The sequence below is a fragment of the Cervus elaphus genome, chromosome 1 (assembly GCF_910594005.1).
Source record: "Cervus elaphus chromosome 1, mCerEla1.1, whole genome shotgun sequence".
Classification (NCBI taxonomy): Eukaryota; Metazoa; Chordata; class Mammalia; order Artiodactyla; family Cervidae; genus Cervus; species Cervus elaphus.
Window position 1 is genome coordinate 42,720,162 of NC_057815.1, and position 21,332 is coordinate 42,741,493.

The 21,332-nt window shown below is 40.2% G+C and overlaps 1 protein-coding gene and 1 non-coding gene across 3 annotated transcripts in view; both read left to right on the plus strand.

Moving 5' to 3' along the window:
• Positions 1 to 2,160: 2,160 nt before the first annotated feature.
• UBE4A (ubiquitination factor E4A) overlaps positions 2,161 to 21,332 on the plus strand; it is a 39,956-nt gene continuing 20,784 nt past the window's right edge. Inside the window, exons 1-10 of one of the 2 annotated variants that reach the window (XM_043900485.1) lie at positions 2,227 to 2,300; positions 9,520 to 9,685; positions 10,435 to 10,595; positions 15,088 to 15,261; positions 15,871 to 15,983; positions 17,366 to 17,518; positions 18,020 to 18,179; positions 18,419 to 18,621; positions 19,160 to 19,351; positions 20,281 to 20,614. In XM_043900485.1, the coding sequence (XP_043756420.1) occupies positions 10,475 to 10,595; positions 15,088 to 15,261; positions 15,871 to 15,983; positions 17,366 to 17,518; positions 18,020 to 18,179; positions 18,419 to 18,621; positions 19,160 to 19,351; positions 20,281 to 20,614 (1,450 nt within the window). In that variant the 5' untranslated portion in view covers positions 2,227 to 2,300; positions 9,520 to 9,685; positions 10,435 to 10,474. Of the gene's footprint in view, positions 2,301 to 9,519; positions 9,686 to 10,434; positions 10,596 to 15,087; positions 15,262 to 15,870; positions 15,984 to 17,365; positions 17,519 to 18,019; positions 18,180 to 18,418; positions 18,622 to 19,159; positions 19,352 to 20,280; positions 20,615 to 21,332 lie in introns of both variants that reach the window. The other variant, XM_043900476.1, reaches the window with a different exon arrangement.
• LOC122703733 lies at positions 12,303 to 12,435 on the plus strand. Its single transcript, XR_006343584.1, has one exon. It is a non-coding gene; the product is annotated as a small nucleolar RNA SNORA42/SNORA80 family (small nucleolar RNA).

The following is a 21,332-nucleotide window of genomic DNA, read 5'->3' on the forward strand; positions in this document are numbered from 1 at the left end:
AAGTTAAAATGAATCTTGGCTTAATTTTAATTTGCATTTTTCTCATTAAAAATGGGAGTGAATCATTTGCTTTTCCTGCTCATGAAATGTAGGCTCATATCCTTTGATTGTCTTATTGACTTGCAACAACCCTTTCCATATTTGGGAAACTAGATCTTTTGTTTCGATATTAGTTGCAAATTTCAAATTAGTTGCAAATTAGTTGCATTATTTTCACAGTGTTGTTACTTGGGTTTTGACTTTACTTAGGGTTGGTTTTCTACACACATTTTACAAACATTTGCATGTAGTAGAATTCACTGTTCTTTTATGGCTTCTAGGTTGTTTTGTATTTAAAAATGCCTTCTCCCATTCTAAGATTATTCTTTTAAAAATTTTCTTCCAATAATTCCTCTAGCATTTTCCTGGTTTATATATTTAAATCTCTGATCCATCTTGGACTAATTTAATCCAAAGTGTAAAGGTCTAATATATTGGCTAACTTTTAAATCACACAGCTACCCACTTATTTTGGAACTATATATTGAAAATTCCACCTTGTGCACATTGATTTTAAATGCTCCACTCTCACCAGATTGTAAGCTCCAAAAAGGAAGACTTGTATTTTTTTTCCACTACTGTAGCTTGAGGAGCTAAAACAATGCTAGAACATAATAGGCACTCTGCGATTGCTTAACATTTGGTGTGTACATGTACATGTCTGTGTGTGTGTTAAAATAAAGTAAAACACCATTTTAACCATTTTTAAGTGTACTATTCAGTGGCATTAGGTACATTCACAATGTTGTGCAACCATCAGCACTCTCATTTTCATAACTTTTTCATTATACTGAAGAAACACTCTACCCATTAAAAGATAATTCCCTATTCCTCCCTCTCCCCAGTCCCTGGTAACCTCTATTTAACTTTCTGTCTTTATGAATTTGCCTACTCTAGGTACCATATATAAGTAGAGGCATATAGTATTTGTCCTTTTGTGTCTGGCTTATTTCACTTGGCATGATGTTCTCAAAGTTCATTCATGTTGTAGCATGTATTAGAATTTCCTTCCCTTTTAAGGCTTAATAATAACCACGTGTATGTATATGCCACATTCTGTATGTCCATTCATCTGTCAATGGACATTTGGGTTGTTTCCACCTTTTACCTACTACAAATGATGTTGCTATGAACAGTGCTGTACAAGTAACTATTTCTTTGCATATTTAGCCAGAAGTAGGATCACAGCATCACATGATAATTCTGTTTAACTCTTTAAGGAACACCAAATTTTTTCTGAAGTACTCCACTAGTTTACATTCCCATCAGCAATGCACAAGGGTCCCTATCTCACCACGTCCTCACCAAGACTTATTTTCTTTTTACTTTTTCATAATCACCTTCCTAAGAGGGATGAGGTGGCACTTCATTGTAGTCTTGACTTGCACTTCTCTAATGATTAGTGACATTGAGCACCTCTTCATGTGCTTGTTGGCTATTTGCATATCTTCTATATAACAATATTTATTCAAGTCCATTGTCCATTCTTTAATCACGTTGTTTGAGGTTTTATTGTCGAGTTACAGACTTTTTAATATAACTGGATATAATTTTTTAAATCAGTAATGTGATTTACAAATACTTTCCATCACTCTAGGTATTGTCTTTTCACTTGCACTTGAAAAGTATGCTCCACTGTTTGCCTCTGTGTAACTTCAGAGTACCCTTGAGGATCTGCATCCTCTTCACCTGACAAACAAGAAAACTGCAACCCAATGAAAGACAGCATATTTGAACACACTGCCTGGCACCTAATAACAGCTCACAAGTTTCAGTTACTGTTAATGCTACTGTTGTTTCACAGACAAAAATGATCTATGAAGAATCACAGAAGCTGTTTCAGTAAGGAACATCGGTGGGAAAAATAGAAAGCAGAAGTCCGTAGGAGCCTTAGCAGTGCCAGGGTTCAACAACTCATAGATATTGCCCATACATAGGTTTCCCATGCCCGTTTACTCCTACCGAGCTCCGAAACGCCCCTCTCCCAGCTCAACGCTACCCGCCCCCAACACAACCAACCCCAAGGCCGCTTCCGGCCACTTCCGCCCTGTCGCAGCCAGTTAGTGCATGCGCTGTGGGAATGTTTGCGCGCTCGCTCCCTGCGCAGGGCGACACACCCAACTTCCGGCGCCCTGATGAGATTCCACAAGGTTTGGCGCCTAGTCGTGACGTCAGATCCGGTTGCCTTGCAGACTCGGAAGTGGGAGCTCTTCGGCCACTGAGACTCTGTCGTGTCGTCGCTGCTGGCCTTTCAGGCTCTGGTAAGAGAGCATATAGCTGGAGGGGAGGGGATCGTTGAGTCTGCAGTGAGGTTTTTTTTTTCTTCTAGTCGGATGCCAGTCCAAATCTCTACATTTTTACTTCCTACAAATTCTCCTGTTCTTTTCTGAACACTGGATCTCCTTCATGAACTTTGACCCTGTCTGGTTTGGGAACCCCTTACAGTGCTCCTGTTTCTGGCATTTCTGCCCCTCATTGTCGAATGACAATGGAAAAGGCCATTTTCCTCCTGGAAAAGACCAGAATCCTGGCCTTGCATTATCTTTGGCTTTTTCTAGAGCGTGTGTCTAGTGGGTAGGTCTCCCTGTGCGCCGCGAATCCCTTATGGAACCTGGGAGGATAAAATATAAAGAGTAGACAACAGATACCCTGGTGCCAAAGAAGAGAAAATTAAACTTGGGTCCCTGAAGTCAAACCATTTGAATCCATATGGCAAGGTGTTGACATTTGTTAAGGCAAGTGATCATTCACCCCTCAAAACTCTGCTGTTACTCTGCTTCTTGCTCCCTCAGCATTTGGGTTTAGAGGACACTTCTAAAATTAAGTAACCGATCTCAGAAGCTTATATTTGATGGGTATTCTCTTTGGAATCAGCTTTTCACTCCAAGAACAAGGATATGTATGTTCAGTCTCACTGCTGTAGGCTGTTTTGGTCTCACATGGGAGCCCTCCTCAGATAAAATGGGACCCAGGAAGGAATGCTGTCTGCTTTGCGACTTGATGAGATCCTTCTAGCTTGATGTAATGGAAGGATCTGTTGGCACATAGAGGCCTGAAAGGATTATTGGGTGGAGCATGTAACAGTGAAATCATTTTTTAAATTTCTTTTTCGGTTTGATCTATGTATTACTCAGGGCTTCCCAAGTGGTGCTGTGGTAGAGAATCCACCTGCTAATGCAGGCAGGCTCAGGAGACTTGGGTTCCATCCATGCATTGGGAAGGTCCTCTGGAGTAGGACGTGGCAACCCACTCCAGTATTCTTGCCTGGAAAATTCCATGGACAGAGGATCCGGGTGGGCTACAGACCATGGGGTACAGAGTGAGACACAGCTGGGCAACCTTGCAGGTACATGCGCACACACATATTACTCACCAGGAAAGAAACCTTGTGGAGTATGATTTAATAAAGCTTGATTTTGACAGTCTCATTTTTGTGAAGTATTGCAAGTATTTCTGTCTAAAAGCAATACCAAATTTGATGTTAAAACATTTATGTAGTCATCTCTTTAAAGCCTGACAGTGCCCCCTTAAGAGAATTAGCCATATTCTTTATAAACAAAAGATTAACTCAGGGGAGGGCAAGAAGATTATATAGGACTGGAGGTAGACAACTTTTATAAATGTAGAGCCTTGCAGCACATCTATCAGAAATGTGTTTTTATTTTTTATTTATTTTTTTTTTTAGAAATGTGTTTTTAAAGGGGATGTATTGGGGGAATTCCCTGGCAGTCCAGTGGTTAGGACTCTGCACTTTCATTGCCAAGGGCCCAGATTCAATCCCTGGTTGGAGAATTAAGATCCTCCAAGCCTCATGGCCAAAAGTAAATAAATAAATAAAGAGGATGCATTTTTAAAATCAAATCCAAAAACTTCTAAGAATTGGTAGATGTGTCATGCCAAAGGCTGACGACAGGATAGTGCTTTATCTTTGTATGGTAGTTGAAAGGAGATTATAAATTCCCAGTGATATTGAATATTAAACAGAATATCAAGGTTCCACTTTATCAGACCTTTCTTTTGGAGTGGGTCACATCTGGGTGCTCTTTTTACATTTGTGAAATCCTTGACCAAATCTAAACTGACATCCCTACAAAGGTTCCATCAAATGATCAGTCCTTCCTTTTTGTGTAAAACTTTCCTGGTTGCACAGTTAGCTCTTTTTCCATGAAAATAGTTGTTGCACAGATTTGAAGTACATATGAGAAAGATGAGCTTAGTGAGGTAGTCTAAGCCCTTTTCGTCTTTCATCATGGATGACAACAGAAATTTATTTCCATTCTCTGTTCTACACATACTGAGCTACCAAAGGGCCACAAGTGTCTGGCCTGATACCTTGACCTTCCACTGCAACCTAGGACAAACAGTAAAACCCTTACCTTAAAGTAGGATTATGGCTGCTGCTATTGATTACAAGAAGGTCAGGAATAATTATATGTAATATTGACTCATTTGATGCATGTTTGGGATTTTGTGTTTATGGAATATACCAGACACAAGAAAAAAATAATTAGATATGAGCCTGTACTCAGATTGCTTACCTTCTAGTAAGAAAGAAGATCTACATTAGGAATACAATGTAGAAAGTTATAAGTCCTGTTGATATAGATAAAATGTTGTGGGAAGCTAACTTTTTGTGGACCATTTTTTTTTTTAAGTTTTTATGGAATTCGTTGCAATATTGCTTCTGTTTTATATTTTGGTTTTTGTTTGTTTTTTACTGTGAGGCATGTGGGATCTTAGCTCCTGGACCAGGGAGGACAAGGAATTGAACCTACACACCCTGCATTGGGAGGTGAAGTCCTAACCACTGGGTTACCAGGGAAGTCTTAAGCTAGCTTTATGTAATGTGACAGTGTATTATTGAGAAAGGAGGAAATAATGCCATTTATGATGATAAATCCTCTTTATGTCTCTTCATAGTCTTAGAGCCCGTATGTGTCCTACGTTCTAATTCTTGGCTTTTGATTTCCTTCCTTTCTACATAGATGGTGCAGGTGATGCATCTCCTTTGTACTAATCTGAACTCTTTTCAGTTGTATTTTTAAAAACCCATTTGAACTGGCTCCCACAGTGTAGGGAAATCTAATGGCTTTTTTATACCTGAGAACGCTCTCTTTCCATCTTACATGTCTTTTCCTGCATGTTGGTTTAGTTTTAGGCTAGGCTTTCTCTAGATGGTGGGAAGACGGCAGCTCCAGGTTCCTGTCTTACCAGCCTAGCAACCTAAGCAGGAAAAAAAAGAAAGAGCTCCCTTTTCTGTTGATTTAGCCAAAGGCCTGAAGCTAGTGTTCATTGATTCTTTTAGGTTGGTGCAAAAATAATTGTGGTTTCTGCATTGTTGAAGTTTACCATTTGATATTGGAATACATTCTTAAATATGGTTATGTTATACATCATTTTAATGTGCATTTCTCCCTTAATTTTTTTGCTAATGACTTATTACTTGCTATTTATATTTATTTTAGACTATGTAAATGATGTTAGACAAAAGCAAATTCGAGCGATTTTCTTACGCGAGTTCAATATGGGTCGTAAAGCAGTGGAGACAACTCGAAACATGAAACTCATTTGGCCCAGGAACTAACGAACGTACAATGCAGTGGTGGTTCAAGTTTTGCAAAGGAGTTGAGAGCCTTGAAGATGAGCGTAGTGGCCAGCCGTCGGAAGTTGACAGCAGCCTATTGAGAAGATCATCAAAACTGATCCTCTTACAACTACATGTTTTAAGAAGTTGCCAGAGAGCTCAGTGCTGACCATTCTGTGGTCATTCGACATTTGAAACAAATTGGAAAGTTGAAAAGGCTCGATAAGTAGGTGCCTCATGAGCTGACCACAAATCCAAAACGCCGTCCTTTTGAAATGTCGTCTTCTCTTATTCTGTGCAACAACAACAAACCATTTCTCGATCAGATTGTGACATGCAACAAAAAGTGGATTTTATACGACAACCAGTGACATCCAACTCAGGGGTTGCACTGAGAAGAAGCTCTAGAGCACTCCCCAAAGCCAAACCTGCACCGAAAAAAAGGTCATGGTCACTGTTTGGTGGTCTGTTGCCAGCCTGATCCACTACAGCTTTCTGAATTCTGGAGAAACCATTACATCTGAGAAGTATGCTCAGCAGATCGATGAGATGCATCAAAACCTGCAATGCCTGCAGCTGGCATTGGTCAACAGAAAGGGCCCAATTCTCCACAACAGCGCCCAACAACACATCACATAACCAACGATTTGAAAGTTAAATGAATTGGGCTATGAAGTTTGTTTTTTTTTTAATTGACGGATAATTGCTTTACAGAATTTTGTTGTTTTCTGTCAAACCTTAACGTGAATCAGCCATAGGTATACATATGTCCCCTCCCTTCTGAACCTCCCTCCCATCTCCCTTCCCATCCCACCCCTCTAGGTTGATGTAGAGCCCCTGTTTGAGTTCCCTAAGCCATACAGCAAATTCCCGTTGGCTATCTGTTTTACATATGGTAATGTAAGTTTCCATGTTACTCTCTCCTCCCCTCTCCCCATGTCCATAAGTCTGTTCTCTATGTCTGTTTCTCCATTGCTGCCCTGCAAATAAATTCTTCAGTACCATCCTTCTAGATTCCATATATACACATTAGTATACAATATTTATCTTTCTTTTTCTGACTTCACTCTGTATAATAGGCTCTAGGTTCATTCACCTCATTAGAACTGACTTAAATGTGTTCCTTTTTATGGCTGAGAAATAGTCCATTGTGTGTATATATCACAACTTCTTTATACATTCATCTGTCAATGGACATCTAGGTTGCTTCCATGTTCTAGCTATTGTAAATAGTGCTGCAGTGAACATTGGGGTACATGTGTCTTTTTCCATTTTGATTTCCTCAGGGTATATGCCTAGGAGTGGGATTGCTGGGTCATAGGGTGGTTTTTATTCCTAGTTTTTTAAGGAATCTCCATACCATCTTCTGTAGTAGCTGTATCAATTTACATTCCCATCAACAGTGCAAGAAGTTTTGCCTCATCCACCATATTCATCTGACCTCACACCAACCTACTCGCACTTCTTCAAGCATATCAACAACTTTTTGCAAGGAAAACACTTCCACAACCTGCAGGATGCAGAAAGTGCTTTCCAAGAGTTCATCGAATCCTGAAGCATTTATGCCACAGGAACAAACAAATTTATTTCTTGTTGGCAAAAATGTGTTGATTGTAATGGTTCCTATTTTGATTAATAAAGATGTTATTAGAGCCTAGTTATAATGATACACACACAAAATTCATGGTCTGAAACCGCAATTACGTTTGCACCAATCTAATAATAGGCCTTGCTAGAGAATCATTGCCCACTCCTGAATCAGTCCCTTTGGCTAGAGAATTCTGTATTCTTTTTGGCCAAGCCAGATTCATATGCCCATTCCTAGAGCTAGTGGGTGAGGTCATCCCTTCTGAACACATGGACTGGGAGCAGAGTGGATCCCCAAAGGAAAACTGGGGGTGTCATGTTGAAAAAAGAAATTGATATTTTGGAGACAGAAAAATAAAGATATCTGTCTCCAAATATTTGGAGACAGACTACACTTTTTGCATTCCTCTCGGTGCCTCAGGATAGAGGTAGGGTGGTGGTCAGCGAACTGACACAATTCTTGGTGCTTCTACATGAATTAAGGGAAATAAGTAGGGGCAATGCCAAAGAATGTTCAAACTACCATACAATTGCGCTCATTTCACATGCTAGCAAGGTAATGCTCAAATCCTTCAAGCTAGGTTTCAACAGTACGTGAACTGAGAACTTCCAGAAGTACAAGCCGGATTTAGAAAACGCATAGGAAACAGATCAAATCGCCAACTTGCATTGGATCATAGAAGAAGCAAGGGCATTCCAGAAAAACATCTGCTTCATTGACTATGCTAAAGCCTTTGACTGTGTAGATCACAACAAACTGCGGAAAACTCAAGAGATGGGAATACCAGACCACCTTACCTGCCTCCTGCAAAACCTGTGTGCAGGTCAAGAAGTAACAGAAACGGACGTGGAACAAAGGACTGGTTCAAAATTGGGAAAGGAGTATGTCAAAGCTGTATATTGTCACCCTGCTTATTTTACTGCTATTCAGAGTACATCATGGGAAATGCCAGGCTGGATGAAGCACAAGCTGGAATCAAGATTGCCAGGAGAAATATCAGGAACCTCAAATATGCAGATGACACCACCCTAATGGCAGAAAGCGAAGAGGAATTGAGTGTCTTGATTAAGGTGAACAAGAAGGGTAAAAAAGCTGGCTTAAAACAGCATAAAAAAAAAAAAAAAAACCGCATTCAAAAAACGAAGATCATGGCATCTGATCCCATCACTTCATGGCAAATAGATGAGGGAAATTTGGAAACAGTGACAGATTTTATTTTCCTGGGCTCCAAAATCACTGCGGATGGTGACTGCAGCCATGAAATTAAAAGACACTTGCTCCTTGGAAGAAAAACTGTGACAAAACTAGACAGCATATTAAAAAGCAGAGATATCACTTTGCTGACAAAGGTCCATATATTCAAAGCTGTGGTTATTCCAGTAGCAATGTATGGATGTGAGAGTTAGACTATAAAGAAGGCTGAGCACCAAAGAATTGATGTTTTCAAACTGTGGTGCTGGAGAAGACTCTTGAGAGTCCCTTGGAGAGCAGGCAGATAATCCAGGCAATCTCAAAGGAGATCATCCCTTAATTTTCATTGGAAGGGCTGATGCTGAAGCTGAAACTCCAATACTTTGGCCACCTGATGGAAAGAATCAACTCATTAGAAAACACCCTATTACTGGGAAAGATTAAGAACAGGAGGATGAGGGGGCAACAGAGGACGATCTGTATGGATGGCATCACGGAATCAATGGACATGAGTTTGAGCAAACACCGGGAGATAGTGATGGACAGGGAAGCCTGGTGTGCTGCAGTCCCTGGAGTCACAGAGTCAGACACAACCTAGCAACTGAACAACATTGCAGTGTTTAAAGAGAAGGAAAGATCTCGCAAGGATTGTTAATTGCAACTTTAAGTATGCTATCTTTCTTTTTTGTATGATTAAGCTCAATTAAACTATATGTAATAAAAAGTAAAATACATAGAGCAACATCTAACCTTTCAGTTCTTTGAAGTAGTCAAGGCCAGCAGCATGCTGAGACGAGACTAGACTGTCATTACAGCTCAGTAACCATTAGCTTTTAGGCAGAAAGCTCAACTGAGGAGCACGAAGCAACAGGTAGAGATGCCTCAGAACTGTCAAAAGTGTTATAGTCTCTCTCCAAAAAAGAGTAACTTTTCCGACTTGTATTAGCTTTTGTTAGTGTGATTCCATAAGGAGTCTTACCTCAGTTAAAGGTAGACCTTTTTTCCTCCTGCCTTGTATCCCTGACCCCACTCCTTCTAAGAACCTCTGTCCTTGTATCAGTTCAGCATCCTCGTAAGCAGAATATTCATACCCTTTGTCTCTTGTCACCCTTTTCAGGGTTGTATTTCTATGCTGTGGCCTTAAAATTTCAAAAGGGGAGAAAGCCTTTCAGGGAGCTCTGCTCATCCCGTTATACCCTTGAGTCCCCTTGGCGCTTGGATGAGGAAATGTTATCAGAAGAGTGCAAATGCAGGCTCAGTCAGCTCCTCTAAATACCTTTGAGGTATATATCTATTTCATACTACACAGCAGGAATTGTGTTTCTTCAGTATTGTAAAAACCAGATAAACGGAAGATTAAATGTAAAATTAAGCAAAGACCATTTAGTTCTTGGAGGAAGAAACATCAGTAGTCATAAGCCAGGAAGTAGAGATGGATTGCTTAATAGAGATTTAAAACCCATGGTATGCTCCTAATCTGATTCCTATCCTGGTTTGCAATTCCACCTCTGACATACAGGCTTCCATTTAGTTTCTGTGTAGCTGAGGAGTTCCTGGCTCCAACCCTTAAGTCACAGAAGCCAGAGCAAGCACAAGCACCACTTTATGCTCATGCTGAATGAGAACTAGTCAACCAGTTAGAGATTTATGGGAAATCCATAGTTTTTGTCATGTTTAAGTGCTACATTGTTGTTACAACTAGTAGCTCAGTTTCCTCTTTGATTTTAATAATACTCTCTATTTAACCTATTTTTTTAAAAAAGCTATAGCAAATAGAACACGTCAACAGATAAATGCATCTTTTAGGTTTCTTGGTTTTAGCCACCCCCAAATCAGGCCAGCTTGTCCAGTTGGTCGGTTTGTAACCATTTTGCCAAAAATGCCTTGAATCTCGGAACAAAAGTTGGCAAGTCTTACCCAAAGCCTTTTAAAATGTACCATAGTCAAGGAATGGGAAAAGTAACAGCTATGATTTTATCACAACTGTTGTGTTATCTGCCCTTCCACGTCTTAATACCTGTCCTTTCTATAGCCCCTCCCCCAGGTCTGGATGGAGGATACTTTAAAGTGAAATGACAGACCAGGAGAATAACAACAACATCTCAAGTAACCCCTTTGCTGCTCTTTTTGGCTCCTTGGCTGATGCCAAACAGTTTGCAGCAATCCAAAAAGAGCAGCTGAAGCAGCAATCTGGTAAGTGGAGGAGCCAATAGCAGCGGATGAGATGACCTAGAATGGGGTCTTCCCAAATTAAGTATTCTTCGGGTTGTTAATTGCAACTGGAACTTATATTTAGGGCAGAAGTTGGTATTTTGTTGGTATTTTTTGTTTGTTTGGTTTGGGGGACTTCTCCCTGTCCTATCCTTGGCTTAAAAAGACCAGAGAACAGGTGGTTCTGGAGTAACAGATGCCCATCATGCTCCCAAAGCTGTCAAGCTTTCTTACTTTACAGATCACCTAGTGAAAGATACTTAACAAAGATGCTAAAATGTTTTAACATAGGAAACTGAGATTATAGTTGTAGGTGTGGAAAACAAGTCACATGCAGCTGTAGACAGCAGGTGTGTTAAAGGAAGACTTAGAGCTTTCTAGCCTGTAGAGAAATGAGATTTATCCTTAAGCCCAGTGCTTCAGAGTCTTATCTCAAGCAAAATGCTTCTTTCATTACACTTTAATAGCTTACTGCTTTTAGAACAGACTTCTAGGAAAATCTGATCCTTACCCTTCATGAGAAGAAAATTAGGACAATATCTCATTAATCAGAAAAGTGATTTTCCTCATCTGGGATCAAAATAAAGATCAAGTCTAGCTTCCTCCCCATAGGTAACATATGAACTAGAAGAATTAGGATGCTGTTTCCCAAATATATTAGTTTTCTGAGGGTATGCACAAACTTTCAGGCCAGAAATTGCTCCCTTTCTCCTCCCTCCAAAAAAAATAATGGTGTTTTTATTTTTAGGAAAGGAGAAACATTTATACTTTGCCTTTATTTTGTTTATTTCAGAAGTGTTCAGATATGTACACTTCTGTGTACATATGACCTTACTCTCTGATTAGGATTGAATAAAAAAGAAGTAAGAACAAGACAGATGAGTAGTAAACAGAGATGGATGAAACAAAGAAGAAATACATGGAATGCTGACCTTTTTAACGTGATGGGAAGAGGCAGCTCTGAGTCTCAGTCTCTGAAAACTTTCCCAGATTTCTAAAATACAGGCTCAGAATGGGAACCCTTGGATTAGGAGATTGTAGGAGATGAAGAGTGAGGAATTGAAATGAGGAAAGGAAATGAAAAAAAAACTTCTAAGTATATGGTTGAGGGAAATTTTGCTAATTAGCACCTGTCACTCTTGGAATTCCGAGGAGACCTTGATGGTATAGGAATAGAGCAACTGAACACTCATCCTTCTGGCCATAAACAGATGTGAGGCTGGCGAGGATTGGAAGCATTGCAGTGGGAACAAGTCAGGTGCATGCCCTTCTGTTACTATTTTGGCACCTCATCGTCTTAGTTTGTTTACACTGAGTTTGCCAGGTCACCAGCTCTAACCTGTTTTCCTCCAGCAGTTAGTACTCTAAGAAAACCTTTGACCTCCTATATTGAGCTTCACTTTTGCTCAGTTCACCACACTGAAGCAACTCTTGTGTCTGAGAATTTTGCCCGGACTTTCAGAGTAACCATTTTATCATCAGAGGGAAAAAGCAGATACAGGCTTGCATGTGGCTTTTAGTGAGCAACACTGCATATACACCCCTTCAGCATCAGTGCCATTCTGAGAAGCTCTCTTTTAAGTTGCTTTATAAAAAAGTAAAAAGATTCTATCAATAAGAAAAAAATAACTAATTGAAAATGGGGACAGTTTATATATACTCAAATTACTTTAAAAAATCCAGTCTAATGCATGGGTTTGGATTTATGGCAGGCTCGTCCCCCTGGGCCTCTCATAGTGTCCCATGCCAGAGCAAACGCGGCCCCAAACCATTGCCTGGCCTCTGCCAGTAGGCTGCAGGCACTGAAGTGGGTTGCACAGTGGAAAAAAAAGAAAAAAGAAAAAAAAAATCCAATCTAGCTAATTAGAGAAATACCCATTAAGACAACAATTAGATAGTTTTTAGTCTGTGCAGTTTGTGAAGCTTTAAACAGGCACTCTCTCATATACTGGTGCAGCTGTTAGTTGCCAAGTTGTGTCTGACTCTTTGTGACCCCCCATGGACTGTAGCCCACTAGGCTTCTCTGTCCATGGGGTTTTCCAGGCAAGATTACCAGAGTGGGTTGCCGTTTTGTTCTCCAGGAGAAGATCTCCAGGGGATCTTCCTGACCCGGGGATCTTCCTGACGCAGGGATCCAACCCGAGTCTCCTGCTTTGTAGGTGGATTTTTTTACCACCGAGTACTGGTGAAGCTCCATATACTCGTAGCTATGTAAATCAGAGTAGTTTTGGTTTTCTTTTTTTGCTACATGAGGTCCAGCTGTGGCACACAGGATCCTTAGTTATGGCATGTGGGATCTCCTAGAGAAGGAAATGGCAACCTAGTCCAGTATTCTTGCCTGGGAAATCTCATGGACAGAGGAGCCTGACAGGCTACCATCCTTGAGGGTCACAAAGAATCAGACGTGACTTAGGGACTAAACAAAAACAACAAATGTGGGGTCTTGTTCACTAACCAGGGATTAAACCCTGGCCCCCTGCATTGGAAGCATGGAGTCTCAGCCACTAGACCACCAGGGAAATCCCAGAATAGTCTTTCTGAGAGTAATTTGGTAGTACATATATGTTAACTTTTCAGGCTTTTTAATCTAGCAGTTCTGCTTCTATGAATTTATCCTACACAAGTACTCATACAAGTGCACAAAAATAATAAGTTACATGTGGTACAGTGTTGTTTGAAATCATGAGAAATTGGAAACAATCCAAATGTCCATCAGTTGAGAAGTCACTACATAGATCACATTTTGTGCATTCAATGTAATACAGGGCAGCTATTGAAAAGAATGAGGTTGGCTTATAAATGTCCTAATAGAGAGGTGTTGGTGCTGATTAAGTTTAAAAAGCAAGAGAATTCCCTGGTAGTCCAATGGTTAGGATTCTGTGCTTTCACTGCCAAGGACCTAGGTTTGATCCCTGGTGAGGAAACTAAGATCCCACAAGTCAAGCATCATGGCCAAAAAATAAATAAAAATTTAAAAATAAGAAAAATGTGTTCTCTTAAAATGAGGGAAAAGCCATATATTTAATATAATTAAAGGCATGTTGATCTATTAGATAATTCTTTGCTCACTACGATTCTGTAGGGAAGATAGTATTGCTACTTTTGGCATTGTGGAATACAATTAATTATGAGTAGAAAAAATAAAACTTAGTTTTTGAAATATGGTAGATTTTATAACCAGTGATTTCAGAATTCTGTACTTAAGATGTTTCCTGATACAACTCAATAGCAAAAAACCCAAACAATCCAATTTAAAAATGGGCAGAGGATCTGAATGAACATTTTTCCAAAGATGACATATAGATGGTCAACATCGGCATGAAAAAGTGCTCAACATCATTAATCGGGGCAATGTAAATCAAAACCACTACACGCTTGTTAGAATGGTTATTATCAAAAAGACAAGAAATAACAGGTGTTGGCAAGGATGTGGAGAAAAGGGCACCCATGTGCACTGTTGGTGGGATTATAAGTTGGTTCAGCCACTGTGGAAAATATCAGCATGGAGGTTCCTAAAAAAATTAAATATAAAGCTACCATATGATCCAGCAATTCTACCTCTGGGTATTTATCCAAAGAAAACAGAAACACTAATTGGAGAAGACATATGCATCCCCATGTTCATTGCAGCATTATTCAGGTGGACAGTAGATGGGCCTTGAGGGCATTGTGCTGAGGCAAATAAGTCAGAGAAAGACAAATACCATATGATCTCACTTATATTGGAATATTAAAAAAAAAAAAAGCTATTAGATACAGAGACTAGATTAGGGGTTACCAGAGGCAGGGGTTAGGGGTGACAAAATGGGTGAAGAGTTTCAAAAGGTACAAACTTCCAGTTATAAAATAGTCATAAGGATTCAGTGAACAGCATGGTGCCTGTAGTTAACAATACTGTATTGCATGTGTATTTGAATGTTGCAAAGAAAGTAGATCTTAAAAGTTCTTACCACAAGAAGAAAAAAATTGTAGCTATTTATGGTGACATAGGGGCTTCCCAGGTGGCGCTAGTGGTAAAAAACCTACCTGCCAATGCAGGAGACATAAGAGACGTGGGTTCAGTCCCTGAGTTGGAAAGATCTCCTGAGGGAGGGCATGGTAACCCACTCCAGTATTCTTGTCCGCAGAATTGCATGGACAGAGGAGCCTGACGGGCTACACAGTCCATGGGGTCGCAAAGAGTTGGACACAACTAAAGTGACTTAGCATGCCCACACATACCGTGACAGATGTTAACCTGATTTATTGTGGTGATCATTTAACAATATATACAAATATTGTCATGTACACCTGAAACAAATATATGTCAGTGATACCTTAATTAAAAAAAAACAAGATGTTGCCTGACTTGAGATGTTCACTAATAAGTTAATACCCAAAATTAACCTCCCTGCCTTGGTGACATTTATCATGTATACTTGGTTTTCTCTTAAAGAGAGGATTGTAACTGTTCATGACTTACATTTTCTGGCAGATGAACTCCCCGCCAGCCCAGATGACTCAGATAATAGTGTGTCAGAGAGCCTGGATGAATTTGATTACTCTGTGGCTGAGATCAGCCGCTCATTCCGTTCACAGCAGGAAATATGTGAGCAACTCAACATCAATCACATGATCCAAAGGATCTTCCTCATCACTCTGGACAACAGTGAGTTACAGATTTGCAGCCAGTGGATTCACTTCTCTGCCTTTCCTGCTTGGGCTAGGGATTCACTCTTAGAAAGTTACTGTATCTGATGGTTAAACAAACCCACCAAACTCCCAGGAACACAGAGTTTATTTATATTTTCAAGGAAGCTTTTGTTAAAGCAGTATTTTGACAGACATACAACTTTCATTTCTGTTTTGATACTGACTGGACACTGTAGCAGCTGCTGCCTTTTCTACTTTAAAAGGGCTATGGGAATGGTAGCCAAGTCTGTTTTCTTCTCAGAGGTGATCTAAACATTTTGATGCAAGCCCCAAGAAGAATTAGATAGTGTTTCCCCTCTATGCCCTGTCTGTAGTTAAACCTCCAAACTACTGCTGATGTCTGGGATTTACTCTTTAAATGTCATGATGTTATGTTTATAACAAAGCATGTGCTCTTTGGGGTGGGGGTGGGCAGGTTAAATCTGTAGATACTGTTCTCTGCGTCAAGATCACGCTGATATTACCTGAGTCAGACTTCAGATTCGAGAGAAATGCTGTCAAGATCAGTTGTCTATGTAAGGCAGAAGCATTATCCTTAACCTATCAGACTAAAACCATTTCTCAGGTGACCCAAGCCTGAAAAGTGGGAATGGCATCCCCAGCCGGTGTGTGTATTTGGAAGAAATGGCAGTAGACCTGGAAGATCAAGACTGGCTTGATATGAACAACGTAGAGCAGGTACCATTCTTTTATTCCTTACATGTGCCTTCAGTAAAAATCAGCCAGGCAGCTGAATTCTGCTCTCCATTCTCCAACTATGGCTTTCTTAGCTCTGTCTCTTAGGCTGTCTGTGTTGTCCCTCTTTTGGATCTGCTCATCTACCCATGGTCCCATGTCCAAATCTACCCATCTTGCAAGACACAGTTAACAAGTCATCCCGTTTACAAAGTTTTACCAGATTTAAGTTGTTATTTTCTCTCTGGGCTCTTACAGTAATCTCTTGCATCTCTTATAAGAATTGTCTCTTTCCATCCCATGTAGTGGTTTCTTTATGTACCTCTTTTCTCTGTCCCATGGACACTTATTGAGGCCAAGGCCCCTCTCTCTCTTTATATCTTTTTCAAAATCAAAACTACATTCTACCTTACAAGTGCTTAATTAATATTAAACGGATGAAAGTTTGATAGGGAAGACACTTGACAACTTGTAGTTTGACTTCATACATTTAAACTGTCTATATAAAGTCTGGGTGAAATGAGCAATCATGAAGAGTAGTAGATTCCACATATAAGTTTAATCTCTCATTCTCCACACCATTCAACAAATATGCTTCCTCTGTGCTTGGGGCTATGCTAGACACTTAAGCTTGCTTTAGGATGATGATATAAACAATCAAATTTGTATACATAATTTTTTTAATTGAGGAATAATTGCCTTACAGTGTTGTGTTGGTTTCTGCTATACAACTGTGTGACTCATCTATAAGTATTAATATACATATCCCCTTCCTCTTGAGCCTCTCACCAACCCTCCCCATCCCACCTCTCTGAGACTGAGCTGAACTCCCTGTGCTATACAGCAACTTCGCACTAGCGTTTTGTTTCACACATGATAGTGTGTATATGTCAGTGCTACTCTATCAATTCACCCCACTTTCCCCTTCCCCCCTCTGTGTCCACAAGTTCATTTTCTATGTCTGCATCTATATTCCTGCCCTTTTTTCCCTTTTACATTCTGTGATTCTCATAATTACCTGTGTCAAAATTATCATTTATGTCTTGGTGTTCTAAAACTAACTTTGCAGTGGACAGGGATGGAGGTAGATAAATCAGAAGTTTGGAATTAACAGATACACACTACTGTGTGCAAAATAGATAAACAACAGAGACCAACTGTATAGCACAGGGAACTATATTCAGTATCTTATAATACCTATAATAGAAAAGAATCCGAAAAAGAATAGATACGTATGTGTGTGTGTAACGAAATCACCTTCCTGTATACTGAAACTAACACAACATTGTAAATCAACTATACTTCAGTAAAATATAAATAAAAATGTAAAAGTAAATTAACTTTGCAGTGATATAGTATTTTTGTTTATTTGTTTTTCCTCATAGGCTGTCTTCACTCGCTTATTACTTCAAGATCCAGGCAACCACTTGATTAACATGACTTCTTCTACAACATTGAATCTCTCTGCTGATCGAGATGCAGGGGAGAGGCACATTTTTTTTTACCTTTATTCCTGCTTTCAAAGAGCCAAGGAAGAGGTATAAGGAATCATTGCCATTAAGTACTCTTGGGTATGACGTAACCCAGAGAATTGGATCATTGTCTTTTATATTAATTTGTATACATCATAGTGTATCTGGAACTGGATATCAGAGATCCTGTTAGTTTGTTTTCTGAAGTTTTAATCTCTCCTTTTCCATGGCTTGGGGTCTTCCCCTTCCCCAATTAACAATTACCTCTTATTATTCTTTCTACAAATGTCTTAAAAAAAAATCACACCTTTATAAAAAAAAAGGTCTGATAAATTTATTTCTACTGAGGTTTGTGTAACAGAGTAGACTAAGCTTGATCACTTCCAGCAGTAGAATTTCTAAGAGATGATTCCTTAACCCAAGGAATGAACTCTCATGGCTTTTCAAGCATCCACAGCAAAGCCGTGTTGTTTTGGGACAGTGTGTCTTTCCCCTTCTGTTTGCTGTATCTGCCCTTGCGCCAGCTCACAGAGCTAGCATCTTCCCTCTCTTTGTTGCTGTTTCCAGATTACCAAAGTTCCAGAGAACCTGCTACCCTTTGCAGTACAGTGCAGGAACCTCACTGTGTCCAATACCCGAACAGTCCTTCTCACCCCAGAGATCTATGTTGACCAAAACATCCACGAGCAGCTGGTAGATTTGATGTTGGAAGCCATCCTAGGAGGCCGTGAGTACATAAGCAAGATCTGTGAGCGTCTGCATTTGATTTCTGTAACATTCCTCTGGTTGCATTAAAAAGCCTCAGAGCCACTATGGTTCCAGCATAAATGAATAAAAAGAGCTCACCCCTTGACCTTTGGGTTTCAATACCAGTAGAATTATCAAAAGTTCAGCAGATTAAAGAGCTGTGTGTAAAGGCATATAGAAATTCCTTTGGCCTCCTCTCTCTCGTTTGTCTCCCATTAGATTTTGAAGGTGTAGCTGAGTTTCTGGATGAGGTCATCGAAGCCTTGATATTAGATGAGGAAGTTCGAACATTTCCAGAAGTCATGATTCCAGTGTTTGATATTTTATCGAGCCGAATCAAAGATCTTGAGCTCTGCCAGATCCTGCTGTATGCGTATCTGGACATTCTTCTCTATTTCACTAAGCAGAAGGATATGGCCAAGGTAGGTCTGAAAGCTCACATGTGTTCAGTTGAGTTGGAAGTTTATGCTTCCCTGTCCTGAGGGCAGTGTAATATTACCTATTGTATAAGAAAGGTACATTGGTTGTTACATAGTCTTGTTTTGTTTTGTTTTTTGGCTACGCTGTGTGGCTTGTGGGATCTTAGTTCCTCAGTCAGGCATCGAACCCACGTTCCCTGCATTGGCAGGCAGATCCTTAACCACTGGACCACCAGGGAAGTCCCAGTTGTTGGATAGTCTTAACTCTTTGAAGCTCTCTCACCCCATCACTTACCACATCATACAGACAATTGACTAGGACTTTTTTGTTTTGTTTTTTGGCTACGCTGTGTGGCTTGTGGGATCTTAGTTCCTCAGTCAGGGATCGAACCCACGTTCCCTGCATTGGCAGGCAGATCCTTAACCACTGGACCACCAGGGAAGTCCCAGTTGTTGGATAGTCTTAACTCTTTGAAGCTCTCTCACCCCATCACTTACCACATCATACAGACAATTGACTAGGACTTGTCTTTTCCTACAGGTTTTTGTAGACTACATTCAGCCCAAGGATCCAAGTAATGGACAGATGTACCAGAAGACCTTGCTAGGAATAATCCTGAATATCTCCTGCTTATTAAAGACACCAGGAGTCATAGAAAATCATGGCTACTTCCTGAACCCATCTCGTTCCAGTCCCCAGGAGATCAAAGTACAAGAGGCCAACATTCATCAGGTGGAGCTGTTTCCTGGTGCATTCCAGTCCCCAGTCTCTTAAGTATTGTTTCCTCAGGAAGCAAATACAGACAAAGCTGCTTGAGCCTTTTGGGAAAGCAGATTGATTTGGGTGACTCTTTGCCATAATCGTGTAAAGAAATGGCCCTCTTTTTAGCATGCGCTAAGAGCAGAGGACAGACCCTTGTCTGGGTCAGAATAAGCTGCTACTATTCTTTGCCCTGTGTTGTAGCACAGTCACCTGCTCTCAATTCTCCTTTTCCTCACCAAGATATTTCTTAGAACTTCAGCTCCTAAAATCTTCTGAATGAACTCCAGCTTAAAAGCCAAATTGTTTTCCTTTTCCTCCTTTCCCCTATGTCATCTCTGTTTGGGCTTCCTAGCATAAATTACATGGTAGAAGTTTGGCCGACATAACGGCAATCAGTGGTTGAATTGGGGGCAGTTTAAATCTCCCATCATCACACTTTATAAAGCAGAGGTTGGCAAATTATAGCAGTGGTCAAATCCAGCCTGCCGCCTTTTTTGTAAGTAGTTGTACTGAACCTAGCCATACTTCTGGGTATTGTGTATGGCTTGACTTTATGCCACAGTGGTAGAGTTGAATAGGTGCTACAGAGACCGTATGGCATGCAAAGCCGAAACTAGTTATCATCTGGCCTTCTGAAGAGAAAGTGTACCAACCCCTACTCTAAAGCTATGTAAATGCTAGCTGTAGTTGGGCAGCTCATCAGGAAGACTTACACGTGCCCAGAATTTTTATTATTTTTTTTAATCAGAAATGGGGGGACAGGGTAAGGCACAAGGAGAGTAAGGGAAAGATCAGGATTCATGTATTTTTGGAAATTGCCAGTGGCTAAGGTTTGAGAGTAACAAATATTAGGATTGTGCAACTGGAATGTTCTGTGGTTGTGTTTTCTGGTTAAACAGTTCATGGCTCGGTTCCATGAAAAGATCTACCAGATGCTGAAGAACCTACTCCAGCTCTCTCCAGAAACCAAACACTGTATCTTGTCCTGGCTCGGAAACTGTTTGCATGCAAACGCAGGCCGCACCAAGATTTGGGCCAATCAGATGCCAGAAATCTTCTTCCAAATGTATGCCTCGGATGCCTTCTTTCTGAATCTGGGTGCTGCTCTCCTGAAGCTATGCCAGCCATTTTGCAAACCCAGATCCTCTCGGCTCCTCACCTTTAATCCTACTTACTGTGCCCTGAAGGAGTTGAATGATGAAGAACGAAAAATTAAAAATGTACACATGAGAGGTAGGGGGGAGCTGGTCTTCTCAAAACTGTGTGTGTGTAACATAAGGCCTTCACTTCTATATCCTTTTCCACAAAGGTCCCTCTTTCTCAAAGAAGATAAGGCAAAAAGAAAAGCTATCATAAATTTTTAAAAGACAGACTTAAAAACTGATAGTTTTAGATGTTATGCTTTACTGAGACCTCTCTGAATTTGGCAGACTTGGATATTCAGTCATTCATTCATTCTTAAGTAAATGAATAAAGGACAGTCCCTGTCCTTTTTGAACTCAAAGGCTCCAAAAGGAGGCAGATATGTTAACAGATCATCATAATATGGTCTAGGGCTAAGCTATAGGAATCCATAGAAGGGAGTAAATGATGAATTCTGTAGAAGGTGGAGGTCTTCATAGCTGAGTCTTAAAAAATGTGTTGGGTTTATCAAGCAAAGGAGTCCCTTTCATAGAGGAAATAACTATGAAGGTACAGAGCTGTGAAACAACTAAGGAGCAGTGGGAAGCTCCACATGGCTAGAACATGGGGTAACTGGGGGAAGGGGTATGGAAATTGGCAGGAAATAAGCCTAGGGAGGAAGAATATTGAAGCCAAATTGGAGAAAACTCAAACAATACAGAGAAGTGAAAAGAAGGAAATAAACCACTCTTAGTCTTACCACTCGAATCACTCTTAATTATTATGTATTTCTTCCCAGTTTTTTAACTCTTCTAATTATAAAAGTAAC